Source organism: Lagopus leucura, unplaced genomic scaffold, assembly GCF_019238085.1.
Source record: "Lagopus leucura isolate 7727_CA_CO unplaced genomic scaffold, USGS_WTPT01 Super-Scaffold_739, whole genome shotgun sequence".
In the NCBI taxonomy this organism is placed as follows: domain Eukaryota; kingdom Metazoa; phylum Chordata; class Aves; order Galliformes; family Phasianidae; genus Lagopus; species Lagopus leucura.
In genome coordinates this window covers 8,626,310-8,647,675 of record NW_024962255.1, presented here as the reverse complement: position 1 = coordinate 8,647,675, position 21,366 = coordinate 8,626,310, and the positions used below count along the sequence as shown (strand labels likewise).

The 21,366-nt window shown below is 41.2% G+C and overlaps 1 protein-coding gene across 6 annotated transcripts in view; it reads left to right on the top strand.

Annotated features, from left to right (window-relative positions):
* The window catches only part of JMJD1C (jumonji domain containing 1C), a 146,193-nt gene extending 126,958 nt beyond the window's left edge, over positions 1-19,235 (top strand). For all 6 annotated transcript variants that reach the window (XM_042862674.1, XM_042862676.1, XM_042862678.1 and 3 more), the window contains 15 exons: positions 1,246-1,460; positions 2,064-2,216; positions 4,848-4,937; positions 6,302-6,429; positions 6,590-6,803; positions 7,249-7,463; positions 7,950-8,228; positions 8,628-8,796; positions 9,215-9,305; positions 9,400-9,530; positions 10,307-10,429; positions 11,460-11,599; positions 12,917-13,093; positions 17,849-17,980; positions 18,323-19,235. In XM_042862674.1, coding sequence (XP_042718608.1) covers positions 1,246-1,460; positions 2,064-2,216; positions 4,848-4,937; positions 6,302-6,429; positions 6,590-6,803; positions 7,249-7,463; positions 7,950-8,228; positions 8,628-8,796; positions 9,215-9,305; positions 9,400-9,530; positions 10,307-10,429; positions 11,460-11,599; positions 12,917-13,093; positions 17,849-17,980; positions 18,323-18,412 — 2,347 coding nt within the window. In that variant the 3' untranslated portion in view covers positions 18,413-19,235. The remainder of the gene's footprint in view (positions 1-1,245; positions 1,461-2,063; positions 2,217-4,847; positions 4,938-6,301; positions 6,430-6,589; positions 6,804-7,248; positions 7,464-7,949; positions 8,229-8,627; positions 8,797-9,214; positions 9,306-9,399; positions 9,531-10,306; positions 10,430-11,459; positions 11,600-12,916; positions 13,094-17,848; positions 17,981-18,322) is intronic.
* Positions 19,236-21,366: the final 2,131 nt, after the last annotated feature.

Here is a 21,366-nt window from a genome sequence, read left to right as displayed (position 1 = left end):
CCCTCCCTTCTCCCAGTTCTGGCAAACCAAGGAGCCTCCTAGATCAGGAGGAATGCAGCGTAGCACGCATGGCACAGCAGCACAACTGTCAGCACGGGTCTGAACAGCATTAATTCGGATGTGGGCTCTGCTGGTGATGTAGATCCAGCGTGTGTTGGAAAGGACATTGCTGTTCCCCAGATGGAGTTTTAACTTTTTGGAACAAAGCTGTAGTTAGAAAAGTCAGTAGTCCTGAAAGGGTTTGTTTTAAGGTTGCACTCAGAATACATTGGCATATTTGCCTCCCTGTGTGGCAGTGATAGATTGTGAGCTGCTTCTCCTGCATGAAAGAGGCAACATCAGTAATAAAACTCTGCCAACGTTTTCAAACACTGTCATGGAATGTAAAGTACAAATGTTTTGAATTTAATGTGGTATATTTTACAGCTTTTTAATTATTTTCATTGTTTAGATAGTGGGAACCAAATTGTAAATGAGGCTTCCTCTGCTGTTGGTAGTCATTATTGTAACTGAATACTCATCTTTTCTTCTATGCACATCTGAATACGGTGTTTTTTGTTCTTCTGAATTTGGGACTGTTCTACTGACATTGCTCTATGTTATTCCTTAAGTATTATAATAATCATACATGTTTGTTGTATTATGTGAGATAGAGTAACTGACTGCGTAAAATAGGCTAAATATAGGCATGGCTAGTCGGGTGGTGTTGAATAGGATCACAGGAAAACCTTTTGTTATTTTAATGGTGGGAAATTAGCTGACACGAAAATGTCATCTTGTATTGGTGATTTTTCCTTCCTCGATAGACTTCGGTGTGGTGTTCTGACTCCTGTTTTCTGAGGTTGAGAGCAGTAGGATTGGAAGCGCTGTAAAATAGAGTCACTGAGTGATTGCTGTCCTAGATGCTGTAAAAACTAAAGGCGAGGTGTGGGTGGACCCAAACTTCAGGCAAACGAAAAAGACAACTTTTCTGTCTGCCATTTTAAAGCAGTAATAAATGTTACAGAGAGAGAATGAATAGTGAACTGAATCCAGTATGTGGTCTGCCTGAAAAGTTTCATATCTCCTTGCTGTTCATTTTAAAACCATTTTTTGTGGCAAAATTCATTTTTTAAAGTGGGAAATATGACAGAATGGTAAAACAGAGAACGTTTACTTGTTTTAAGACATAAGGTAAAGTAGTAAGTAAAGTGAGCCACAGAATGTAATGACGCATGCAGTTAAACTGTTTGTTTTCATTTGTAGGTTATCTTTTAGTAAAAATGGAGTGGTTAGGATAGATGGTTTCTCCTCTCCTGATCAGTATGATGATGAGGCACTGAGTTTATGGACACATGAAAACTATGAAGATGATGAACTGGACCTGGAAACTTGTAAATATATTTTAGATATCATAGGGGACAAGTTTTGTCAGTTGGTAACATCCGAGAAAACAGCCATGTCCTGGGTGAAAAAAGACGGTAAGGGACTCTGAGATTCTTTGTTCTCTGTGTTCTGCAGTTTTATTGAGGCATTTGCACTTGCTGTGATGTTCTGCCTCCTTCTGAGCACTTGCTTTCTATGGGGGTACTGGGGACGGGTCAGGAGCCTTCCTCAGCGGGCTGTGGAGCTGCAGGGAGTTCCCTCCTGGTGCCCAGGGCAGGCACCTGCCTTAGCATCCGCCTTGCCAGCTCAGCTGTCTTGAGATTAAATGTATCCTGTAGGCAACAAGGTGAAAACCCAGCTTTCATTTCTTGGGAGTTAAGAGTATGTTTTAAAGAAGTCCTTCATCATACTTGCAGTGCACATATGATGAGAGGGAATATTCTTTCTGTATTGTTTTAGTCTTTGGTTTTGAATGCTTTAACCTCTTTGTAGTGTCTTGACACAAGCATTGATGGGGATGTCGTGTGATGCAGCTAAGGGAATAAACGTTGGTGGCCTATTTATGAAGGATCACTTTCCTTCTCCACGCCTGGTTGCATCTGAGGGGAAAATCACAAATGCTTCATTTATTAAGACCATTCATTCTGTGCTTTGCATTTAAATTTCCGTCCTTTTATTCTGCTTATTTTGTATTTCAGCCAAAATTGCATGGAAGAGAGCAGTGAGAGGAGTCCGTGAGATGTGTGATGCATGTGAAGCCACATTATTTAACATTCACTGGGTCTGCCAAAAATGTGGATTTGTGGTCTGCCTAGATTGTTACAAGGCGAAGGAAAGAAAAAGTTCTAGAGGTCAGTTCTTTGTGAACCGGAGTGGTGTATATGCTGTTTGTTCTCATTTGTTTCAAAGCTGCTGATCCATTAAGTGTAACTGACTTTCTGTAAAACATGAAGTTAGTACTTCTGTGTTTTGGTGTCTGTTAATTTCTCCTCTTTATTTCTTTTTTGGTAAGTAAACATAGAATCATTCAGAAGGCAACTGATGAGGGGCTTCTTTAGGTCTTTATCCACTTTTCCTTTGTCTTGCGAGCATCGCCTTGGATATTGCTTGTGCCTGCCCCTCAGGGATGAATCTGGTTCTTTAGCTGCAGAACTCTCTTACCTCCTGTTCTATGATAGCTCCCTGCTGTTAGGGCTTGGTGTCAATGCTTTCTGGAGTTTTCTCTTCAGAAGTACATGGATTGTCATACTGACTTAGCCTACTTTCTTATAACTGAAAAAGCAAGACGGGAAAAAATAGTTCACCGCGTATTTAAAGTGAGTATTAATGGAGGTTTTAAAATTCAGCAGCCTCCACATACTCAGTTTGATCTAATTCCTGTGCTTTAATGGAAACGTCCACCTTAATGCGTGGTAAGGTGTAACAGGACTGACCGATTTCTGAGCAACCCAACCTGATTGCAGCTGAGTTGGGGATGGTCTTGGAAGGTGGGTCTGGACATCAGCTCTCTGCCATGACGTGGCTGCTCAGGCTGGTTGTTTGGAAGGGCTGCCTTCCCTGGATGGCAGGCATTGTGCCCTGGCACAGTCCTGTGGTGAGACGCTGTGCCAGAAAAAGATTCAAGTATAATGCTGTTCTGAGAAGCATTTCCATGTTTGTCATAGCAACGTAATGTCACATATGTGAAACATTAGTAAAATAGTGTGCAAGTATTAGATGGCAAATCTTTAGTAAATTTAGAGATTCTCATCTGCTTTGTCCTTGGCTGTCAGCGAGGAGCCTCCAACGCTGTGGTTCTAAGAAATGCTCTGAGATTGTCATCGAAGTTTCTGGGGAATGAACGCTGGTGTTTTCCAACACTGAGAACAGTCATTAATGCTTGAAGTATGGGAAGCTGCTCCAGCAGCTCTTAACTGGCTTAAGGCTGCGTGTGCACATATGTGTGCATTTGTCTGGTGTGGCTTGGGATATACTCTGAATATTATTTACCCTAGTGGGAACATGCAATCAGAGGCTTTTTATAGCACGTGTTATCCAGCCAGGAAAATGTTAGTAAAACCTCTTCAAAGTTTAAAAAAACAGGGTACAGAAGCAAGCTTCAGTCTTTCAGCAGGGAAGCATTTCTCTTTGCTGTTCATCACAGCATTACACGCAGAAGCAGAAGTATATCCTCCCTCTCTGCAGCTTTACTTCTCATGATACTGCAGGGTTAGTGTAGACCTTTACTTTGGCAGCCTTTCAAAGCTGAGAACCACCCACCCTTCTCTGTATAATACCACTTTATATTACAGCATTTTTCCTGGAACTGGTAGTTGTTTTTACAGTTGCTAAATGTAATGGAGAATACACTGGTTTCCCACTGCTTCAGCAGGAATGTTAGAGGTTCAAGTGTTCAATATTTAAGTATCTATCAATGACTTTTCTTATTACTTTAGAACATGAATGATTGTGTGTCTGTTTTCACCTTCGTACGGTTCCTGGCACCCTCAAGTGGAGTGCCACGTTATGGCATTCTGGTGATAAAATACGTTTGCTGGATACATGTGGCTGTGGTTTGGATTTATATTCATGTTCAGTTTTATATTTCAATGCGTTACAAGTTGCAGAAACAAGAAAATAGCTAACGGATTGAATGCTTGTGTGCAAGGAACATCTGGTAGGCTCTGTACATTACAGTGCAAAAAATAATGCTCTGAGTATGCTAAATGCATCTTCTGGTGTATTCAGCTTGTGCTGCTAACTACAAAAAGCAGAGCAAACTGGTGAAAAGTTTTGAAGTGTCTCTGAAAAGTAGTGGTTCTGTGGGTGGGATGTAAGGCTGGCAATGGAGAGAGAAACTGTGTTCCTTTTGCGGCCCAAAATCCTGTAGCAGATTGGTGACCGGCTGCCTGGCCAGACATTTCTCACTCTCATTCTTTCTCTCTTGTCTTTACTCTGCACCTTTTTTCTGGCTGGGACAGAGCATCTCTCTCTCACTGGCTCATCCCTCCCTACTGCCCCAGATGATTTTCAACCAGCACATACAGGATGTGGTTTTATGGTTGCTTTAATCTGACAGAAATCTGTGATGCAACTTCCCTCTCCTTTATGCCACCAGTAACTTTGATGTGGCAGTGTGTTTGCCCGAATCAGAACTTACTCACCTGTCAGTTGATCTTTCTGGCTTGGTTGGCCCTCTCTGAGTCGCTGCCTTACAGTTGGCTGCTCCCTACATATAAAGTGGGTGTAGTTTGAGGCTCTGAAGTTGTTGATGAGGGTCTGTGTTACTAACCTGGCTACTTCAGATTTCAGTAGTACTGTAAAACTGCTTGTTCTTTTCCTTATTTTGAGAAGATGTTGAATGCAAATATCTGTCACACAGAATACCAGTGCAAAAGGCTTTTACAGTGTGTATAGAACAGTGTTTCTAGATAAAAACAATCAGAATACATTATCTCTGTGTATCATTTAAGCAAAGTAAAACAGTTGGGATTGCTTTACAGATAAGGAACTGTACGCCTGGATGAAGTGTGTGAAGGGCCAGCCTCATGATCACAAGCACCTGATGCCAACGCAGATTATCCCAGGCTCTGGTAAGGCCACCTGTAAACAAGCAGGATGGTGGGTTTTTTTTCTCAGATCCTTCTGTGAAGACAGACCAGAGTGGTTTCTTGAAAATTTCCTTTTTCCATTTAGAAACCTGCCAGCTGTGTCAAATCTTTGCAGGAAGGCAAGTGATTCTGGTCTGCTGAAAGTGGTGATGAGAGGAGGAGGTGTAGGCTGACAGGTTTCTGAAGAGGTTTGGGGGGCAGGCAGTGAGGGCACTCAGGGCATTTGCTGAGGCTGGTTGGTACCTTTCCAAAGCAGAATAAAGCAGCCAGAATGTGCTAGTAAATCTTAACTTCAGTGTTAAAAGAAAGTTTCAGAACAGTGCCAACAAAGAGCATTATGTGGCACCAATTCTTCAGAGCTTTGTTTCTCACTATTCATTTATCTCTGTGCAGTTTGTTTTTATACTTTTATACTGTGCAGTTTGTTTTTTTTTTTGTCTCTCCTTGCCCCTGAAGAAGAAATAAAAAGATTCACAGTTCTGGCTGGATGTCTGCTTGAGCATCATCAGGCAGAAAGCAGTGAGGGAGCTTGTGATTAATGAAAAACTGGCAGTAATTCTAAAACAAGTTTCATGCAGAAGTGTGGTTAGATGCAGTCATTGCACAACTGTCTCTGTGATCTTCAGTAGCACTGATACAGAGCAAGGAGATGAAAACCCAAATGTACCTTTAAACGTGTTAAATAAATTGCCAAGTTATTTTAAGCTGGAAATACAGGCACAGTTGTTTTTTTTAATAATTTGTTGCCTGTTAGTTCAGGTAAAAATAAAGGTTGGTTGGATTCTATAATGTATTCAGATTGTGTCATTCCCCAGAACAGGTTCTGTTCTGAAACTGGCTTTAATTTTAAATTGTGAATGAACCGCTCATCTGGCACAGTGAAGCCCGCCTGCGTGCCCTCTGCTTTTTTGTTCTGTGCATATCTGTTACCAAACAGACTTACAGTACATGATCACATCCTAATTTTTTTTGGTCCAGACATGGCTCACTTCAGTCTGTAGTTGGGCAGTTTTATTGAATGAAGCAGCGATGTGCCTGCTGACCAGTGCTGGGTGACTGACTGGCCTGCTCTGAGCCATGTGAGGGGAATACGGAGGGGAGTTCAAAATACACAAGAGAGTAGAATGCACTTAGTTAAAGGTCTCATCTCTTCCAGTGTGACTTTCATGGTAGATTGGACAGTCCTTATACAGTATTTTTGAGTGTTCAGCTATTAACAAAAAGATAAATGGAAGTTTTTGAAAGATATGCAGGTAGCATTTTCAACTCTGCAAGCGTGTGTACTATACAAAGGGCAGCAAAACAACTCACAAATGCTGATCATTTTCTTCTCAATTGTTTTCTAGTTTTGACAGATCTTCTGGATGCTATGCACAATATTAGAGACAAATTTGAAATAAAATCCCACTGTCAGTGTACTAGCAAGCAAAACATGCAAGCTGGCAAGCTCCCAGCAATGAACGGTGTGTCTCAGGTGAGTCTAAAATGTGTGTGCATGCACAGCAGTCTGTCTGGTACATGTGGATTTTTACATCTGAGCGGTGTCAGTGATTTGCATACGCAGTGGTTAGGTGCTGTCGTTGTCTTCTATATGCGTTAAAGCAAAGTTATACACTTAAATTTGTTCTTTACAGGTTTTGCAGAATGTCCTTAATCACAGTAATAAAATTTCTCTGTGCATGCCTGAGTCTCAGCAGCAGAATACCCCTCCGAAGTCTGAGACAAACGGCAATGCAAGTCCGAGGAGCGATGTCAGCACAGACAGCAAGCTAACGCCGCCCGAATCCCAGTCACCGCTGCATTGGTTAGCTGATCTTGCAGAGCAGAAAGCCAGAGAAGAAAAGAAAGGTACAGGTTTCATGTTGTCTTACCACATGCATGATTTTGAGGCACCAGGAATAAGTAATTCAATTCGTTAGGAATAGTTCACTCTATTTCTTGATTAGCAAGAAGAAAAGATGATACTGGTTTTCTCCATAATTTTAATCTAGAAACTTTCTCCCACTGGTATCAAAATCAATTGCCAGAAAAACTGCTAGCAGAATGCATGTGTAATGGGGCAGTATTTCCAGCCAGAGCATCTTTCATTTGTGACAGATACTCAGCTGTGTGTCCGAGGTGCTGAGGAAGGCGCTTTCATGGTTGCAGTGTTTGCGCTTTGGAGGATCGAGTTCATTCCCTGTTGCGTTTTCTGGTGCTCTAGTGCTACAGCATTTTAACCACCACTATAAAATGCAGCATAACGGTGTCTGCATGCAGCAGTGTAAACTCCCAGTGATTATTTTTGTTTTAGAAAACAAAGAGTGTCCTTCTGGAAAACATTCGAAGGAGGAGAAAGACCAGGACAGTTTGGAGTCCCAAAACTGTAAAAGCTCCCCTACTGCATCTCAGAACAATGAGCAGGGCTCAACCTTACGAGATCTGTTAACAACAACAGCAGGCAAACTGCGCCTGGGTTCTACAGATGCTGGTATTGCTTTTGCTCCGGTTTACTCTACGGGAACAGCAGTAAGTGCATGGGTTTTCCTTTGGGGTTTGAAAATCTGCAATATTTGTTCTGGTATATTGTAATTCCAGCAGTCTGATAGGTGTATTGCTTTAGATAGTAATTTGTAATTAAAAATTTAGTACAGATTTCCTGAACGAACTGACAATTATGCGTATATAAATGTGTGCACACATATTTACTTGAATGTAATGTGTGTGTATATATAGATGCAGATAATTGGTACATGCTGAAGAAAATGTTTATGAAGTTAGATAAAACAGTTACTTGGCAAAAGAAAGGGAGATTATGATAGTTTGAGTTTTGTTTTACCTGTGTATTCCTAACCTGTTCCAGGTAAGAATGTTTGCAACTTCCCACAAAGGAAGTAGATAGCTGTAAGCTTTTCAGTGATAATGAAATGTTGTCATTCTGCTGCGGGGGGGAAAGAGTCACAATTCTATTTGTTTTCACATTTTTAAAACACACTTCTGTTTGTTTTCTAATAGAGTAGCAAGAGTGGAAGGACTATGCCAAACATTCTTGATGATATCATTGCTTCAGTGGTAGAAAACAAGATTCCGCCAAATAGAGCACCAAAGATGAATGTAAAATCTGAAGTAAAAGATGAGCCAAAGGAAGACAGAAAATGTATTCAGGATGATGGCAATAAGTTGTACAGTGATATTCAGTATTCTTGGATCTGTGATAAACATGTTTTGTGGCTCAGAGACCATAAAAACAGCAACAACTGGAAGCTCTTCAAAGAGTGCTGGAAACAAGGGAGGGTAGGTACTGGGCAGTTCTGCCTGTAAGATGACCTCAGTATGAAGTCTGGTGAAGGAGTTATGTTACAGCACAAAGTTTGCTTGTCTCCGTGTTTGAAAGTGGGGTGTTATCACATTTTAGTACAGTGGGCAAAAGTTAGTCAGCTATCATACCAGGCATGTACCTTATGTAGTTCAAACTGAAATAAACTGCTAGTAATCAAGAAAGAATTACTGTTACAGAGATAAAACCATCAAAAATCTGTTTGATGCCTTGGGTATGGTTGGAAGTTTTGATAGCAGCTCAGTACAACCAGAGCCTTCAGTGCATCTTTCAGAAGCATTTGTATTACAATTTAATTGAAGGATGTGTTTTCTTCAGAAAGGATAAGTACTTCTGTTCTTTTTTTCTCTACACAGCCTGTTCTAGTGTCTGGTATGCATAAGAAAATGAACTTCAGCCTGTGGAAAGCTGAGTCCATTAGTCTAGATTTTGGAAACCAGCAAGCTGATATCTTGAACTGCAAAGACAGTATTATTTCAAACACCAACGTCAAAGAGTTCTGGGATGGTTTTGAAGACGTTTCAAGTATGTTATTTTGAATATATGATTCCATAGACTCTAAACACAGTCAGTGTTAGAAACAGTAATAAACTTTATCGATCTTGAGGCTTTGAAGGAAATTTAATTTAAAAAGAAAGCTCTAGCTAATCTATTTAAAGGGAGTAAGTATAATGAAAGCTTGTGTTTTGTACCTTCGCAGAATTTGAGATACACTAACACACAATTTTCTAGGTTAGATCTTATTAAGAAAACAAACGGCATAACTGGTTCCTTACCTGGTTGAGTTTGTTTTGTGTTTTTTCTTGAATCTCTGACTTAATAATCCCCTCTTTCATGTGTGAAATCTTGCATAAGCAGGTTAATGTTACAAGCAATATTTTCATTGAATAAAGTAAAACACCTGCAGTATCCTCATTCTTAGTAATTCCTTTGTTACTTGCAGAACGGCAGAAAGTAAAAAATGGAGAAACAGCTCTACTGAAATTGAAAGATTGGCCTTCTGGTGAAGATTTCAAGGCTATGATGCCAGCAAGGTATTTGAGTTTAACATTCAGATATTCTAGTTTCTGTTGATTTTTATCTCTACATGTAAATGACACGAATTCATAATTTTTTCCCTTTCTTCAGATATGAGGACTTACTGAAAAGTTTACCCTTGCCTGAATATTGTAGTCCAGAAGGGAAATTAAATTTGGCTTCTCATCTGCCAGGGTTTTTTGTCCGTCCAGATTTGGGACCCAGACTATGCAGTGCATATGGTGAGTGTGCCCTAGAAGTGTAGCAGTTAGCTCTTCCCTTATCATTACAGAATGTTGTTTCATATTGCTTGATAAAAATCTGAGCATGATTGGAGGATAATTACTGACTGAATGTTGAAGAAATCCTTTACTGACTCACTTACTGACAGTGCCTCATGTACATCAGAAACATGAGTTTATATTCTTCTGCCTTTCTTCTCATCTTCTCTTGTGCTGTTTGTTAGTCTCCTAAAGCACGTAAATGGTTAGTGACTTTAACACAGAGATCTCATCTTCAGCAATTCCATATGAGAAAATACTTCATGAAGTATTAGTGTTTATAATCCCAGTCATAAACAAATGGCAAAACTTTTATCGTCATTTTTATCCATATTGTACACTGTGCACTCATAAATCTGTTCAGAAAATTTTGTTTCCCTCAGACCTTTGCCAGCTGCCCCTTCTTTTGCAGATTTGTTCAGTTCTGTCCTACAAATCTGTCCTACAAATTGTTTTAACGGCACAAGAAAATAGTTGTGATTTATGAGGACTGTGATATTAAAAAAAAAAAAATCCGTATATCCTTTAAGATAGCAGTCAAGGTGTGGATGTGAAGAACTGAACTGTGATAGTGATATGTAATGCTGCTGTAAGACTTTGTTTTCATGTCATTTTGAGTAAACATAATATATCTCTTAGAACTAAAATTTATTTATTTTTCTTTTGGGGGGTTTCCTATATGTTCTTTCCTTTATATTGATCTTAATTTTACCTCAAATTTTTATCTTGTAACATAGGTGTGGCTGCTACTAAAGATCATGATATAGGAACTACAAATCTACATATAGAAGTTTCGGATGTAGTGAACATCCTTGTTTATGTTGGCATAGCGAAAGGAAACGGAGTGCTTTCCAAGTCAGGTAAAGGCAGCTCATTGTAAGAGGTGTGAATAGGTGGAGTGATAAGTTGCTTTTTAAATTGACACTGCTTTTTTGAAGTGCCTGAAGCACTTGCCCAAATGTGGGAGATTCTTTGTCTCATGGAAGATTTGTCCACAGATTAATTCTATCTAAAATACATTGCCATTTTTGAATTATGGAATTGTATTTGAAAGTCTTCAGACTTGTATTATTACTGTTGTTATTATTGGTACTGTGTGTAAGTGCTGTACCATTCCTGAGCTGGGGCTGTCAGGCCTAATGGAAGTGCAAGATAAAGGACGTTCTTAGAAACTGCTACTTCTAACACTTATGTCAGGGTGATGTATTTGCCAAATCCTCAGTGCTCCCTTTGAATGCCCTGTTTGCCTATTCAGTCTGGGCTGTGATGTCATTTTTCATCATTGGGGAGCTTAAATTAGTGTACGTCAGTCTTCTGTATGAGGTTCATTGCTTATGTGGAAGTCCTTCAATCACAGAAGTAGTTTTGTTTCCTCTCCTTACTCTGTTGTTTTCTGGTTCCATAATAGGCAAATGTGGGTTATGGGTCTGACTAACAGAAGTGCAGTCTAGGGTTTGCTGTCTTTTATTTGCCTTGTAAATGCCTGGAGCAAAACTTAGCACATGAGAATTCTTGATTCTTGACTAGCTGTGCTGCTGAATGGTATTGAAGAAACAACCACTAACTGCAGAAAAAAAACCTTATCTTCTATCTTTCTGGTCCAAGCCACGCTTGTTTATTTCAGGGAGGAGAATAGTTCAAGTAGGCAGATGTGTTTTGTAAAATTGAAGAGAGGTAAAAAAGAGTTTAAATGTAGGATTAAAGATAATTACAGCACGTGTGTTCTACTGACTTCCTGAGTACAAAAAAGGAAGAGAAAGGTCATCCGGGTGCTTTTGTTGTATTTGCCAAACTTTCATCTGCGTGGTCTCACACGAGAAGTTGGAAAAGGTGTTTTGTTTCAGCTCTGCTACTGTTTCACTCCTCAAAAAATTTTTTGTCAAACCTTAGGAGTACTGAAGAAGTTTGAAGAAGAAGATTTGGATGACCTCTTAAGGAAGCGGTTGAAAGATTCAAGTGAATTACCTGGTGCTTTATGGCATATTTATGCTGGCAAAGATGCTGACAAGATCAGAGAATTTCTGCAAAAGGTTAGATTTACAGGAGAACATGGACATTACTTTTAACTCTTTTCTAATGTGCTGCTTTTTTTTTTTTTAATTTACTAGTGTTTTCATAGTAACCCTTTTCTGAAATAGTTGTTATCAGATGCTGGAATACTTGTGAACAGTCCCAATAAAAGCAAACCAGCCCCTACAGCCCAGCAGCTTACCAGTCTTCATAAGGACTAGCCTTCATTAGCTCAGACAAAGAACAACTTTCCTCATCTCTTAGTGAAGAGGAAAGCAATGGGGATAATATACACAAGGGCAGAATTCTGCAACATTAGCTACTGTGCAGATCTTTATGCAGCATGTGATGAGCAAGTCAGAGCCAACTTAGAACCTCTCACGTTCTGTCTCAAAACGTAGGATGAATGTCTGCCACTGGCCTGCTGGCAGCAATCAGTGCTGTTACACAGAGATGCCATGTTGGAGGCAGTTTTCTGAGCCCTGCCTTGAGCATGTTTTTGTGTTCTAGAAGACAGTCTTGATGGATGACCTAGAAATACCAAAATATCACTGAAGCAGTTGGTCATGGGAGAAATCTACAAAAGAAGCTTTTTCTCTTCTACTGTGGCAGTAATTTGATGAGTTTTAGCTGCCTAAACTAAAGGGCTCTGTAAATGAGCTGGAGGCCAGTGTCTCTACTGCAAGTGGGGAACGTGTAAGAAATGTAGCAGAAAGATTCTCTTGGACTGTATGCCTGGGTTTCAGTCCCACGGGAGCTGTCCTCTGGTGACTTGAACATTTGCTCTTTGACACGATGAACTGTGGGAGAAAATGAGCACTAGTGAACAAAAACACAGCTAATTCCAGGAGGCTATGAATTACACATGCAATCTTTTCTGCTTATTCAAAAATGTGATGCTTGTGAAGTAGACGATGGCCTTTCAGTTTGGCAAAGAGAGCTGGGAGTGGCTGTGGTGAACAGACTGGTGAATGCAATGGAATAGGTGGATAATGGATGTTATTTGTAGTTTCTTCTACCAGAGCAACTAAGGGACATTGTGAAACTATGGGAGCAGCAGACTTAAAACAGAAGAGGCACTTCTAGTTATGATGGATGGATTGGATATGTCTTATTTTTTTTCTGTAGTCACTATGATTCATTAATTAGCAATTGATTGAGGTGATGCTTGTTCCCCTGTGTTGAACTTAATAAGAAATGGTTGTTGCAGTACCACTGTGTCAGGAAGTATTTTTATTTTTTTTAATGTCAATCGTGAATGGTACTGTTTTTGTAGGTAACCTGCAAATGTTCAGCTTCTTTTAAAAGTCACTTTGAGATCTTTTCTGTACTTACAGATAGCAAAAGAGCAAGGCTTAGAAGTTTTACCAGAGCACGATCCAATTCGTGATCAGAGTTGGTATGTGAACAAAAAACTTCGCCAAAGACTTCTGGAGGAATACGGTGTAAAAACCTGCACGGTTATTCAGTTTCTTGGTGATGCTATTATTCTACCAGCAGGAGCCCTTCATCAGGTAAAGTACTCACGTTAGAAGACATGCAGGATTAAATAACATAAATATCATAAAATAATTCAGATTTTATTCTCTTACTGGCAGCTATTACTGCATAGGAATGCTCTATAAACTTTACCAGCTCGTACAGATAGCTGCTACTAGCAAAGAATTTCAGCACTTGATATGTAAACTGTTCGATTTTTCCTTCGGAATGAAAGAGTGTTCAGATTATTAGTAAACCCCCCTTTTCCACGTGTCATTTCATTTGCAAATTTTCTAAATACACTGGTGCTAGTTAAGACAATGTTAGGTTAACTTCCCTGACCTACCTTAGATTTACTTGGGCTAGGTAAACCCAAGGTTAACTTAGCCCTGGAGAGGCAGGGAAGGAACCCAAACAGAGGAATACGTGGATGTCAGGTGTCTTCTTGTTTTCTGCCTTCAGCCACAGGGGAACTGTGGAGAAAGCTTAGGTGTAATTAGCAAGGTAGTTCTGCAGCAGAATTTGGGTGATGGTTTTCCACTGCACAGTAAGTTCCTTTGTACATAGAAGGTACATCAGTCAGCAGCAGCTGACTGCAGCAGCTTTCCTTGCCATCAGAAAGAAGCAGCAGTTTAATTTTGGCAGCAGCTAGTCTGATCCTATTTGCAGTTCTGTAATAAGAAGTATTACCAATAGAGCACCTCTGGAGAAACAATATATGGATTTGTGTAGCAAGCTTTAGTCCTCAGCACATACATTTTCTTACTTTGCTATTTTTGTCACCAAAGAATTTTTCACCAGATGATTCTCTTTGGTTGTTCCTTCCCCTGTTAATTTTGTCCTGTTAAAACAGGAAGTGGTGCCTGCTCCATTGCTGCCTTCCTATCTGCCAAGCACCACAATTAGGTGGCTGACAATCAAGGAGTGAGGAGCGTCCTCATCCTGCAGTAGGGGTTGTAAACCATCTTGCTGTTAATGGTTTATCAGTGATCTGCTCTTGGGTTCAAGCAAGGTCAGGCCTTTCTGAAGGCAGTGCTGTTTGGTTGCTGATCTGCAGAGCAGCTTCCAGCCACCATCTCTTTGGAGCACAGAGGGAGCAGGGCTTGCTATGCTGATGCAATGTAGTTTTCTGTGCTTAAAAACTGAAAATAAGAAAATGACATAGCAGTGACTAATGTCAAGTCCCCAGTCTTATTGGCCTTGGAAAGCAAGAAGTCCCTTTCCCAGACTAGTTTCCTCTGTCGTCTTTCTCTTTAGGTGGGCTTCACGTGATGGTATGTTGTGGATTTGTTTGTGCCAAAGATGTGCCAGATGATCTGTGTGGATTTGTTTGTGCCAAAGAAAGTGAGAGAACCCAAATTATCAGATGTTGGGTTGCAGATTGCCTTTCCCCATGCTATGCTCCAGGGGCTGGTGATTTTAAGCCTTTACAGAAGGGTGAAGGAATGTCTGGCTTGTTGGTATTCTTAGCTTTGTTAGGCTGTAGTGATTGTATTCCCAGAGTCAGTAGGATTTGTATTGTCTTCTCCATTAACCTTACTCTGATCTCTTGAAACAAGGGAGATCATCCCAGATACAAGACTGAAAGGGGAACCCACAGAGAATCATAAACATACAGAGAAAATTGTTTTATAAAGCACGAGGCATTTATATAAGGCACACAATACAAAACAAGACTGTTCCAGGCTTCACTGCAGTCTGTAGGTTTCAGAGCCAAAAATAAGACCACTGTTATCTTTATCTCCTTGGCTTCAAACTCCAGATTGCTTTTGAAGTGGTAATGCTCTAGCTTCTGGCACCAAGGAGTTAATAACGTGGTGTTTTTAAAACCTTAGTGGGTGAAGCTGAGAACCTTTTCATCTTCAGTAAGTTCCTGCGAATCTGCCACGTAGGAGGAAATGAAAGCATCGTGTTCTTTCATGTACGTATATGCTGCTCTATATAAAGATGTATAAATACTGACCTTAGGGATCAGTACCAACACTTCACACATACAAAATGCATTTAAACACTTAAAAATAAGTCTGAACAAGAATATGTACCAGGTTAAGTTTACATGTTAAGCATTTCAGGTTTACATGTTAAGTGTTTTAGATTTACATGCACATAATGAATCTTTAATAGCTAAAACTGGGTAACAGTTGATAGTAAATTTGGTGGTAAATTAACATTTTTATTTTTATTTGCTCATCTGCAATGTTGTGGAACAGAGGAAATGAGGCCAGTGCATGGAGGTAGAGAGCCCATTTGCCTGTGATCGCTGTGCGGTGTAGTCAGACACTTTCATCCTGGAACCAGTTGGGTTTCTTGTCTCATGTTTCTGACTGCTGCCCTAGAATTTTTCAGCTCGAATGTGGCAGAGGTTGTTCAGATTTTTTTGTTGTCTTTCCAGCTTCTGTGGATTTGCATCTGGCTTAATTTGTTGTTGCTATTTTATGGTAGCATAAACTGTTCCTTTTGCTTCCTTTAAAAACAAACCAAAAAGCAATAGCATTGGACTGGTCTCTGTATGGATATGTCCTTGAATATACCTTGAGTCTTGCTTGGTAGGTTTGTATCTTTCTTAGCTGTACCAATAGGGGATCTCTTTCTTTCTCCAGTGCTTGTGACAAGAAGCCCTCAGCTCTCTGGCAAGCATTCCTAGCTGAAACAATGGCTTTGTAGTTGTTCTTTTGAAAGATTCCACCCTTTCTGTGGCTCTGTACTGAGTCATCCTTTGTCACAGTCCTCCTCCAGGGATGCCTCTCTGGTCTTAGTTTCGTGATACCCAAATTTGCAAAGTACTGTAGTGATAAATTGAAAGATAGCACTGCTTGAGTCAGTTTAGACTAAATGCAAAAAATTGCTCATAGTAGAACTGGTTATTATAATGTTTTTTTTTTTTATAGCTGCATTATCTTGATTTAACAGCGGGATTATACATTGTATAATAACCTGCTGCAGGTAGTACGACATCCTGGAGATGTTCTGATAAGCAGGGATGACAGGGCCTGGGGCTTGTGTGTGCAGAGCGTGAGCTGGGGGCTCTGCACGAGGACAGGATGGGGGCAGCTCCCCTAGTCCTGTGCTCCTGCCCCGCTGGTGCTCCGGGATGGCCAAGGGGATCCCATGGGCAGGGGGTGAAGCTGTTCTGTGAGCTCCGCAGGAACTGACAGCCGTGGGAGTGTTGTCATCCTCACCCTGTGGGCCTCAGGGGAGTCGTTGCTAAACATACTTGTGTGTGTGTCATTCTCAGTCAGTATCCCAAGTGCATACAAGTAGAACTGCCTGTGGGCTGTCGGGGGCATTCCTCTGTTAGCAGGCAGGCAAGGTAAAATCTGCCTTCCCCTGAGATAAGGCACTGCCTGGGAAGAAGGCGTAAGGCACAGCAAAATGAGCGATGTAACAGCAGCAAATACTGTCAGTTCTGTGATGGAGGGAGGCTGAATTAGTAACATCTTGTCTCAGTGAGTAGAAAGAGCTGGGTGGGATTTGCATGTGGCAAAAAGCAAAACAGGGACGGGTATGGACTTGAAATGGGTGAGAAGCCTGCAAGGGAAGGGGGCTGGAGTCAGCCGCCCGCTGTACAGCGCAGAGGTTTCTCCTGCAGCTCTAGCAAGTTCCCTGAGCACCAATGGGCGCCTCTGGGGGCACCTCTGCAGCTCTTTCCTCACCTACGGCTTCTGCAAGTGGGAAGCTGAGGCCGTGTGGCATCTGCAGAAGGGAACAGTTCACAATTCTGCTGTGGCTTTTTATGAGGTTGCAGAAACCTCATGTAATGCTGCTGTCAAGCTACATCACTCTTCAGGATTTCACCTGCAAGCTGCCTTATAAACCAGGCATTGCTTTTGAAGAATAACTTTAAAATGATGTCCTCAGCTGTGTAGGTCCCAAAGGTTCATTGAATATCAGGCATCACGACAAAAACTTGGGGTTGTACATCAAAAACACCTTGATATTGCTAGACGTGGGTTTAAGATCCCTGGAGCTCTTATCAGTATGGAGCAGGGTTGGGACTGTTTGCTGCAGTAGCAGAGGCAGCCCTCCCAACACCTCAGAATTTGGTAATTTTGCAGAATTGAGCTTGCACAACTTGATGAGTGGCTGTTAGAATTTGGGGAGAGGAGAGTGCTGATGTGCTGAAGAAATGGTACAAGTTGTAGAGGTTTGGGGATGAAGCGCTGTAGTATGTTTGTTGGAAGAAGGCAAACAGGAATTGACATCCAGGGCCCAACCAGGGAGCATGTTTTCCCGTCTCTTGCCTCTCCAGATGGGACCTGGTGGCAGCAGATGCTGTCTGTTTCTCTCCTAGACATCTCATCTGTAAAAGCAGTGGTTAAAGGAAGAAGTGCTTTTTGCCCTTCTGGACGTGCCCTCTGTTCATGGCTTTTTTTTTACCTTTGAAATATGCTGACTTGCACTTCCTTTCCAGCGAGCACAGCAAGTTCTGCCTGGCAGTTCAGGCACAGCCCCAGTGTGTGTGGGTACCTGAGGTGCTGGTCCAATGCCCAGTATGCTGCTCTGGACGCGGCCGTGCAGTGATGCTGGCAGCAGCAGAGGGGGGAATGGCACAGGAGGGAATGTAGAGCAAATGTCAGAGCCAGCTGTGGGAAGAAGCACCAGAGCAGAGGGAAATGTGCATTGTCCCAGGCGTAACTTTCACCAGAAGCCAACTTGTTAAGTCTGAGTTAATTGCTCTCTACATTAACAGCATAAAGGTGCTCTTTAGTCTGAGAAGCATGTGGTCATAGAGTAGAATAGAGTAGAGTAGAAAACACTAACAGTAGCCATCCTATTTTTATTTTGGATAGGTGCAGAATTTTCACAGCTGCGTTCAAGTAACCGAAGACTTTGTGTCTCCAGAACATCTCGTACAGTCGTTTCACCTAACACAGGAGCTGAGGCTGTCAAAGGAAGAAATCAATTATGATGATAAACTGCAGGTAGGAAATGACTCCTGCTCTGGGAGGTGAAGGCAGGGCGTGCTGGGGCTCATTGAGGTGCGGCACAGCCGTGGAGATCCCTCCTTGCTGCTGTTCACACAGAATAACAATGAGCAGCAGCGCAGCGCCAGGGGGTGTAAAGGACTCTCCCTGGAGTTGCTGCTTTTATTTATTTATTTCACATTATGTTTTAGAATGTGGAAAAAGGTGTTTCCTTTTCCTCTGACTTGGTTCTTCAGCCTTCTTGTTTTTTTAGAAATCTACCCAGCTTAGTCCTAACTGCATTTACGTGTAGGATGTCCTGAGGAGCGGGTCTTACTAAACTGTCTGATGTTCTTGCAGGTTAAAAATATCTTGTATCATGCAGTTAAAGAAATGGTGAGAGCTTTGAAGATTCATGAAAGCGAAATGGAAGATATGGAAGAAAACTAAGCTCTCGCTGCTTTTTTGTGTTAATGGCAAAACAAGGGGTTATTTTTTCTAATAGACGATCGGTATGCACACTAATTAAAGCTTCACAAACCATCAGTGCCAAGAAAATATAGTCATCTTATTGGTAATGACACTGCAACGGTAGAGCTTCATATCACAGCCACTGTGACTCTGTGTTAGACTTGCAAACAACAAAGCAGCGTTCTGCTGTCCTGTATTATAATGTACATGAAGTTTGTTAAATGTTAAAGATTTAAGATGATGTATTTATTTTTGGAAGAAAAAAAAAAAAACAAACACAAAATTCTATGCTATATTGTTGATGAAATGTAAATGTGACTTGTACAGTTTGCTAAAATAATTCTGATATTTTTCACTACATTGAGACAGTTACTGTGAGAGTAGGACACAAACACCAGCTATTGCCTGCATTTGGGATCTTGCTGAGTCCGCACAGCAGTCATGTCATAATCTGAAAATTACTGCCAAATAATTGTAAACTTTGTAAAATATAAAGTATATAAAGTAGATATTAAATACAGACACTTCAGTATTTTATTGAAGCTATTCAGTGTACAATTAAACGTTTTCAAAAGGTGTAATTTATTTAAAAATTGTCTCATTTTGGTAAAATTTATGTGAACTTTTAAAGCTAAATATTAAACTTAATATGCTATGTAAATATATACATATATACATTCAATGATGTATTTTTTTAAAACATTGGCTTGCTTTAATTTGTTAAAAGTGCAAGTGTTACACATGCTTTGTACATTGAAGTTGAAAGGGGTTTTACATTTTCCATTAAAAGGACTTTATCAGATGTTGTCTCGTGTTCACTTTTTGTTTGTGGCATTGCTGCGACAGCCCGAGTTATTCAGTCCCAGGAACTGCTGATGTGTCCACTGTAGTGAAACAGAACAGAGGCGTTCTGTGTGGCTGCTGTGCGCCCTTCTGCCCTCTCTGGGTTAGAAGCAAAACTGCCAAGGGAGCGCTGCAGCACAGCCCCGGGGCTGAGCCAAAAAGCGCCTCGGAACAAAACAACTCAAACATTGCTTACGTTCTGTTTTCAGTAATCCTGCACGTTTTAGAGGACATTGTTTTTAACAGCATCTTGGCTTTTTGCAGTCCAAGTAATAGAGCAAAGTGTTGGGGTTTTTTTAATTATATGTTTTTAATTAATAATGATGAATTTTCTTAGGCAGAATTCTGGTTCTTTAGGTTGGTCTGAAAAGTTGGAATTGTACATCAACTTGTATCATGATTTGAACTAGCTGAACATTCAGGTTCCTGTGTGAAATGCTGGAGGCAGCTGTATGCCACAGCAGGGCAATCAGTGTCCTGCTCCCAGTGCCAAGGAGTCTGACAGGATTGGGGCATACAAAAAGAAGTTGCATATGAATTACCTGAAGATAACTGAGATACAAGATGTGGGGGTCCACAAGTAAAGTTCCTTACTGAACTGGTTTGAACTTGTTTGAAGTTGTTAAGAGAAATATTGAGGATAACAGTTGCAGCTGATTGCCTGGTTCACACACAGTGTGAACACCTTACCTCATGCTGTGTGTAGCACAGAACCATACTGTTAGCTGCACTTGGAGTTCAGAATGTGCAAATGAGTACATTTTTATCTCAAGTCCGAATGTTTTTTTCTCCTCGAGTTTTGGTGCGGTACTTTAAACATCTGTGAGATGTGTGAAGACCACTGAAATGTGCGTTCCTGCTGCAGAGCGTCGGGTCCCGTTCCCCCCCACTTATTTTTCCCACACAAAGAGCACTTGTTAGGGCACGGCCTGAGGGCTGTTGAATAGAATTGCTCATTTCTTTGGTTCCTGGCAGAAGGTGTCACGTCGCTGTCTGTCCTGGTAAAGCCTCGGGCTCCCTGCTCTGCTTTGAATCGTGCCAGGTGCTTCCCTGTCCCAAAGTGCTGTGCAGGGAGCACCCAGGCGCTTCTGGATGTCTGAGTGCTGGCCCCGAGGGAACTGAAGGCTGCCCTCATCCTGCACAGTTCTGACAGTGCCAGTCCTCATCTCTGCTCATGTCCAGTGAATCGCTGAGCAGTGGCTCATTCTGATTTCCAAGTGTCACTGCTCAAATTCTTTGTGACCACCTGTTCCTCTTCCATGTCTGTTCATGAATCTGTAAGTATGTGAGAGATGTTGATCCATGAGAACATGTGGCTGAAACTGGTAAGAAACAGCAAGAATCCTCTCAGAGAGAAAGATCAGGGAGATGGACAGGTTTGAAGACAAAGATCTCACTTTGGAGAGATGGAACGGATGGGATCAAGCTTCAGTGCTAAGTGAAATACTGCACAGCCCCACCAGGGTTAGTAGATCTTTGCTGCTTTCTTAGCAAAGATAAGTTGATAAGATCAGAAAAAGTTTCAACTGCATAAATAGGACCTCTCTGTAGAGCCACCATAGTTTAACTCTCCATTTGATTTGCTTAGAAGAGTTTATGTGAAATAAATTGATACAGTAGTTACGCTAGAAGTACAAAGACTTGTGGTTAATGGGTATATCTGATAGATTCACACTGTAAAAACCTGATGTGTTTTGCACGTTATTTGCAATGTCCTGATAAACTGCCTGCAACAGTGACGGTGTTTCCCCATAACTAAAGGCAGGGAAGATGCCAGAGAACTGAACAAGGAAACATGGCACAAACTGAGCACAACAGGGAGTGCTGTAAAGCGCTTTGTACTGTCAGCATAAAAAGCCTGTGAGTCACGTGCTGCGCGCTGCATTAGCAGACCACAGAAAGTGTTGAAGGTTATGGCTACTCCCAGTGCGAGCAGTATGAAAGGCCAAAATTCTGTTCTTTTGAATTGGTATCCCAAATTCAGCTTTTCCGTGTCTTAAGATTTCTGGCTCCTTCACAATGAAGTTGAGCTCCTGGCTGCTATACAGGAAATGAGCGCAGGAAGCGGGGTTAGTGTTAGGCTGATGGCC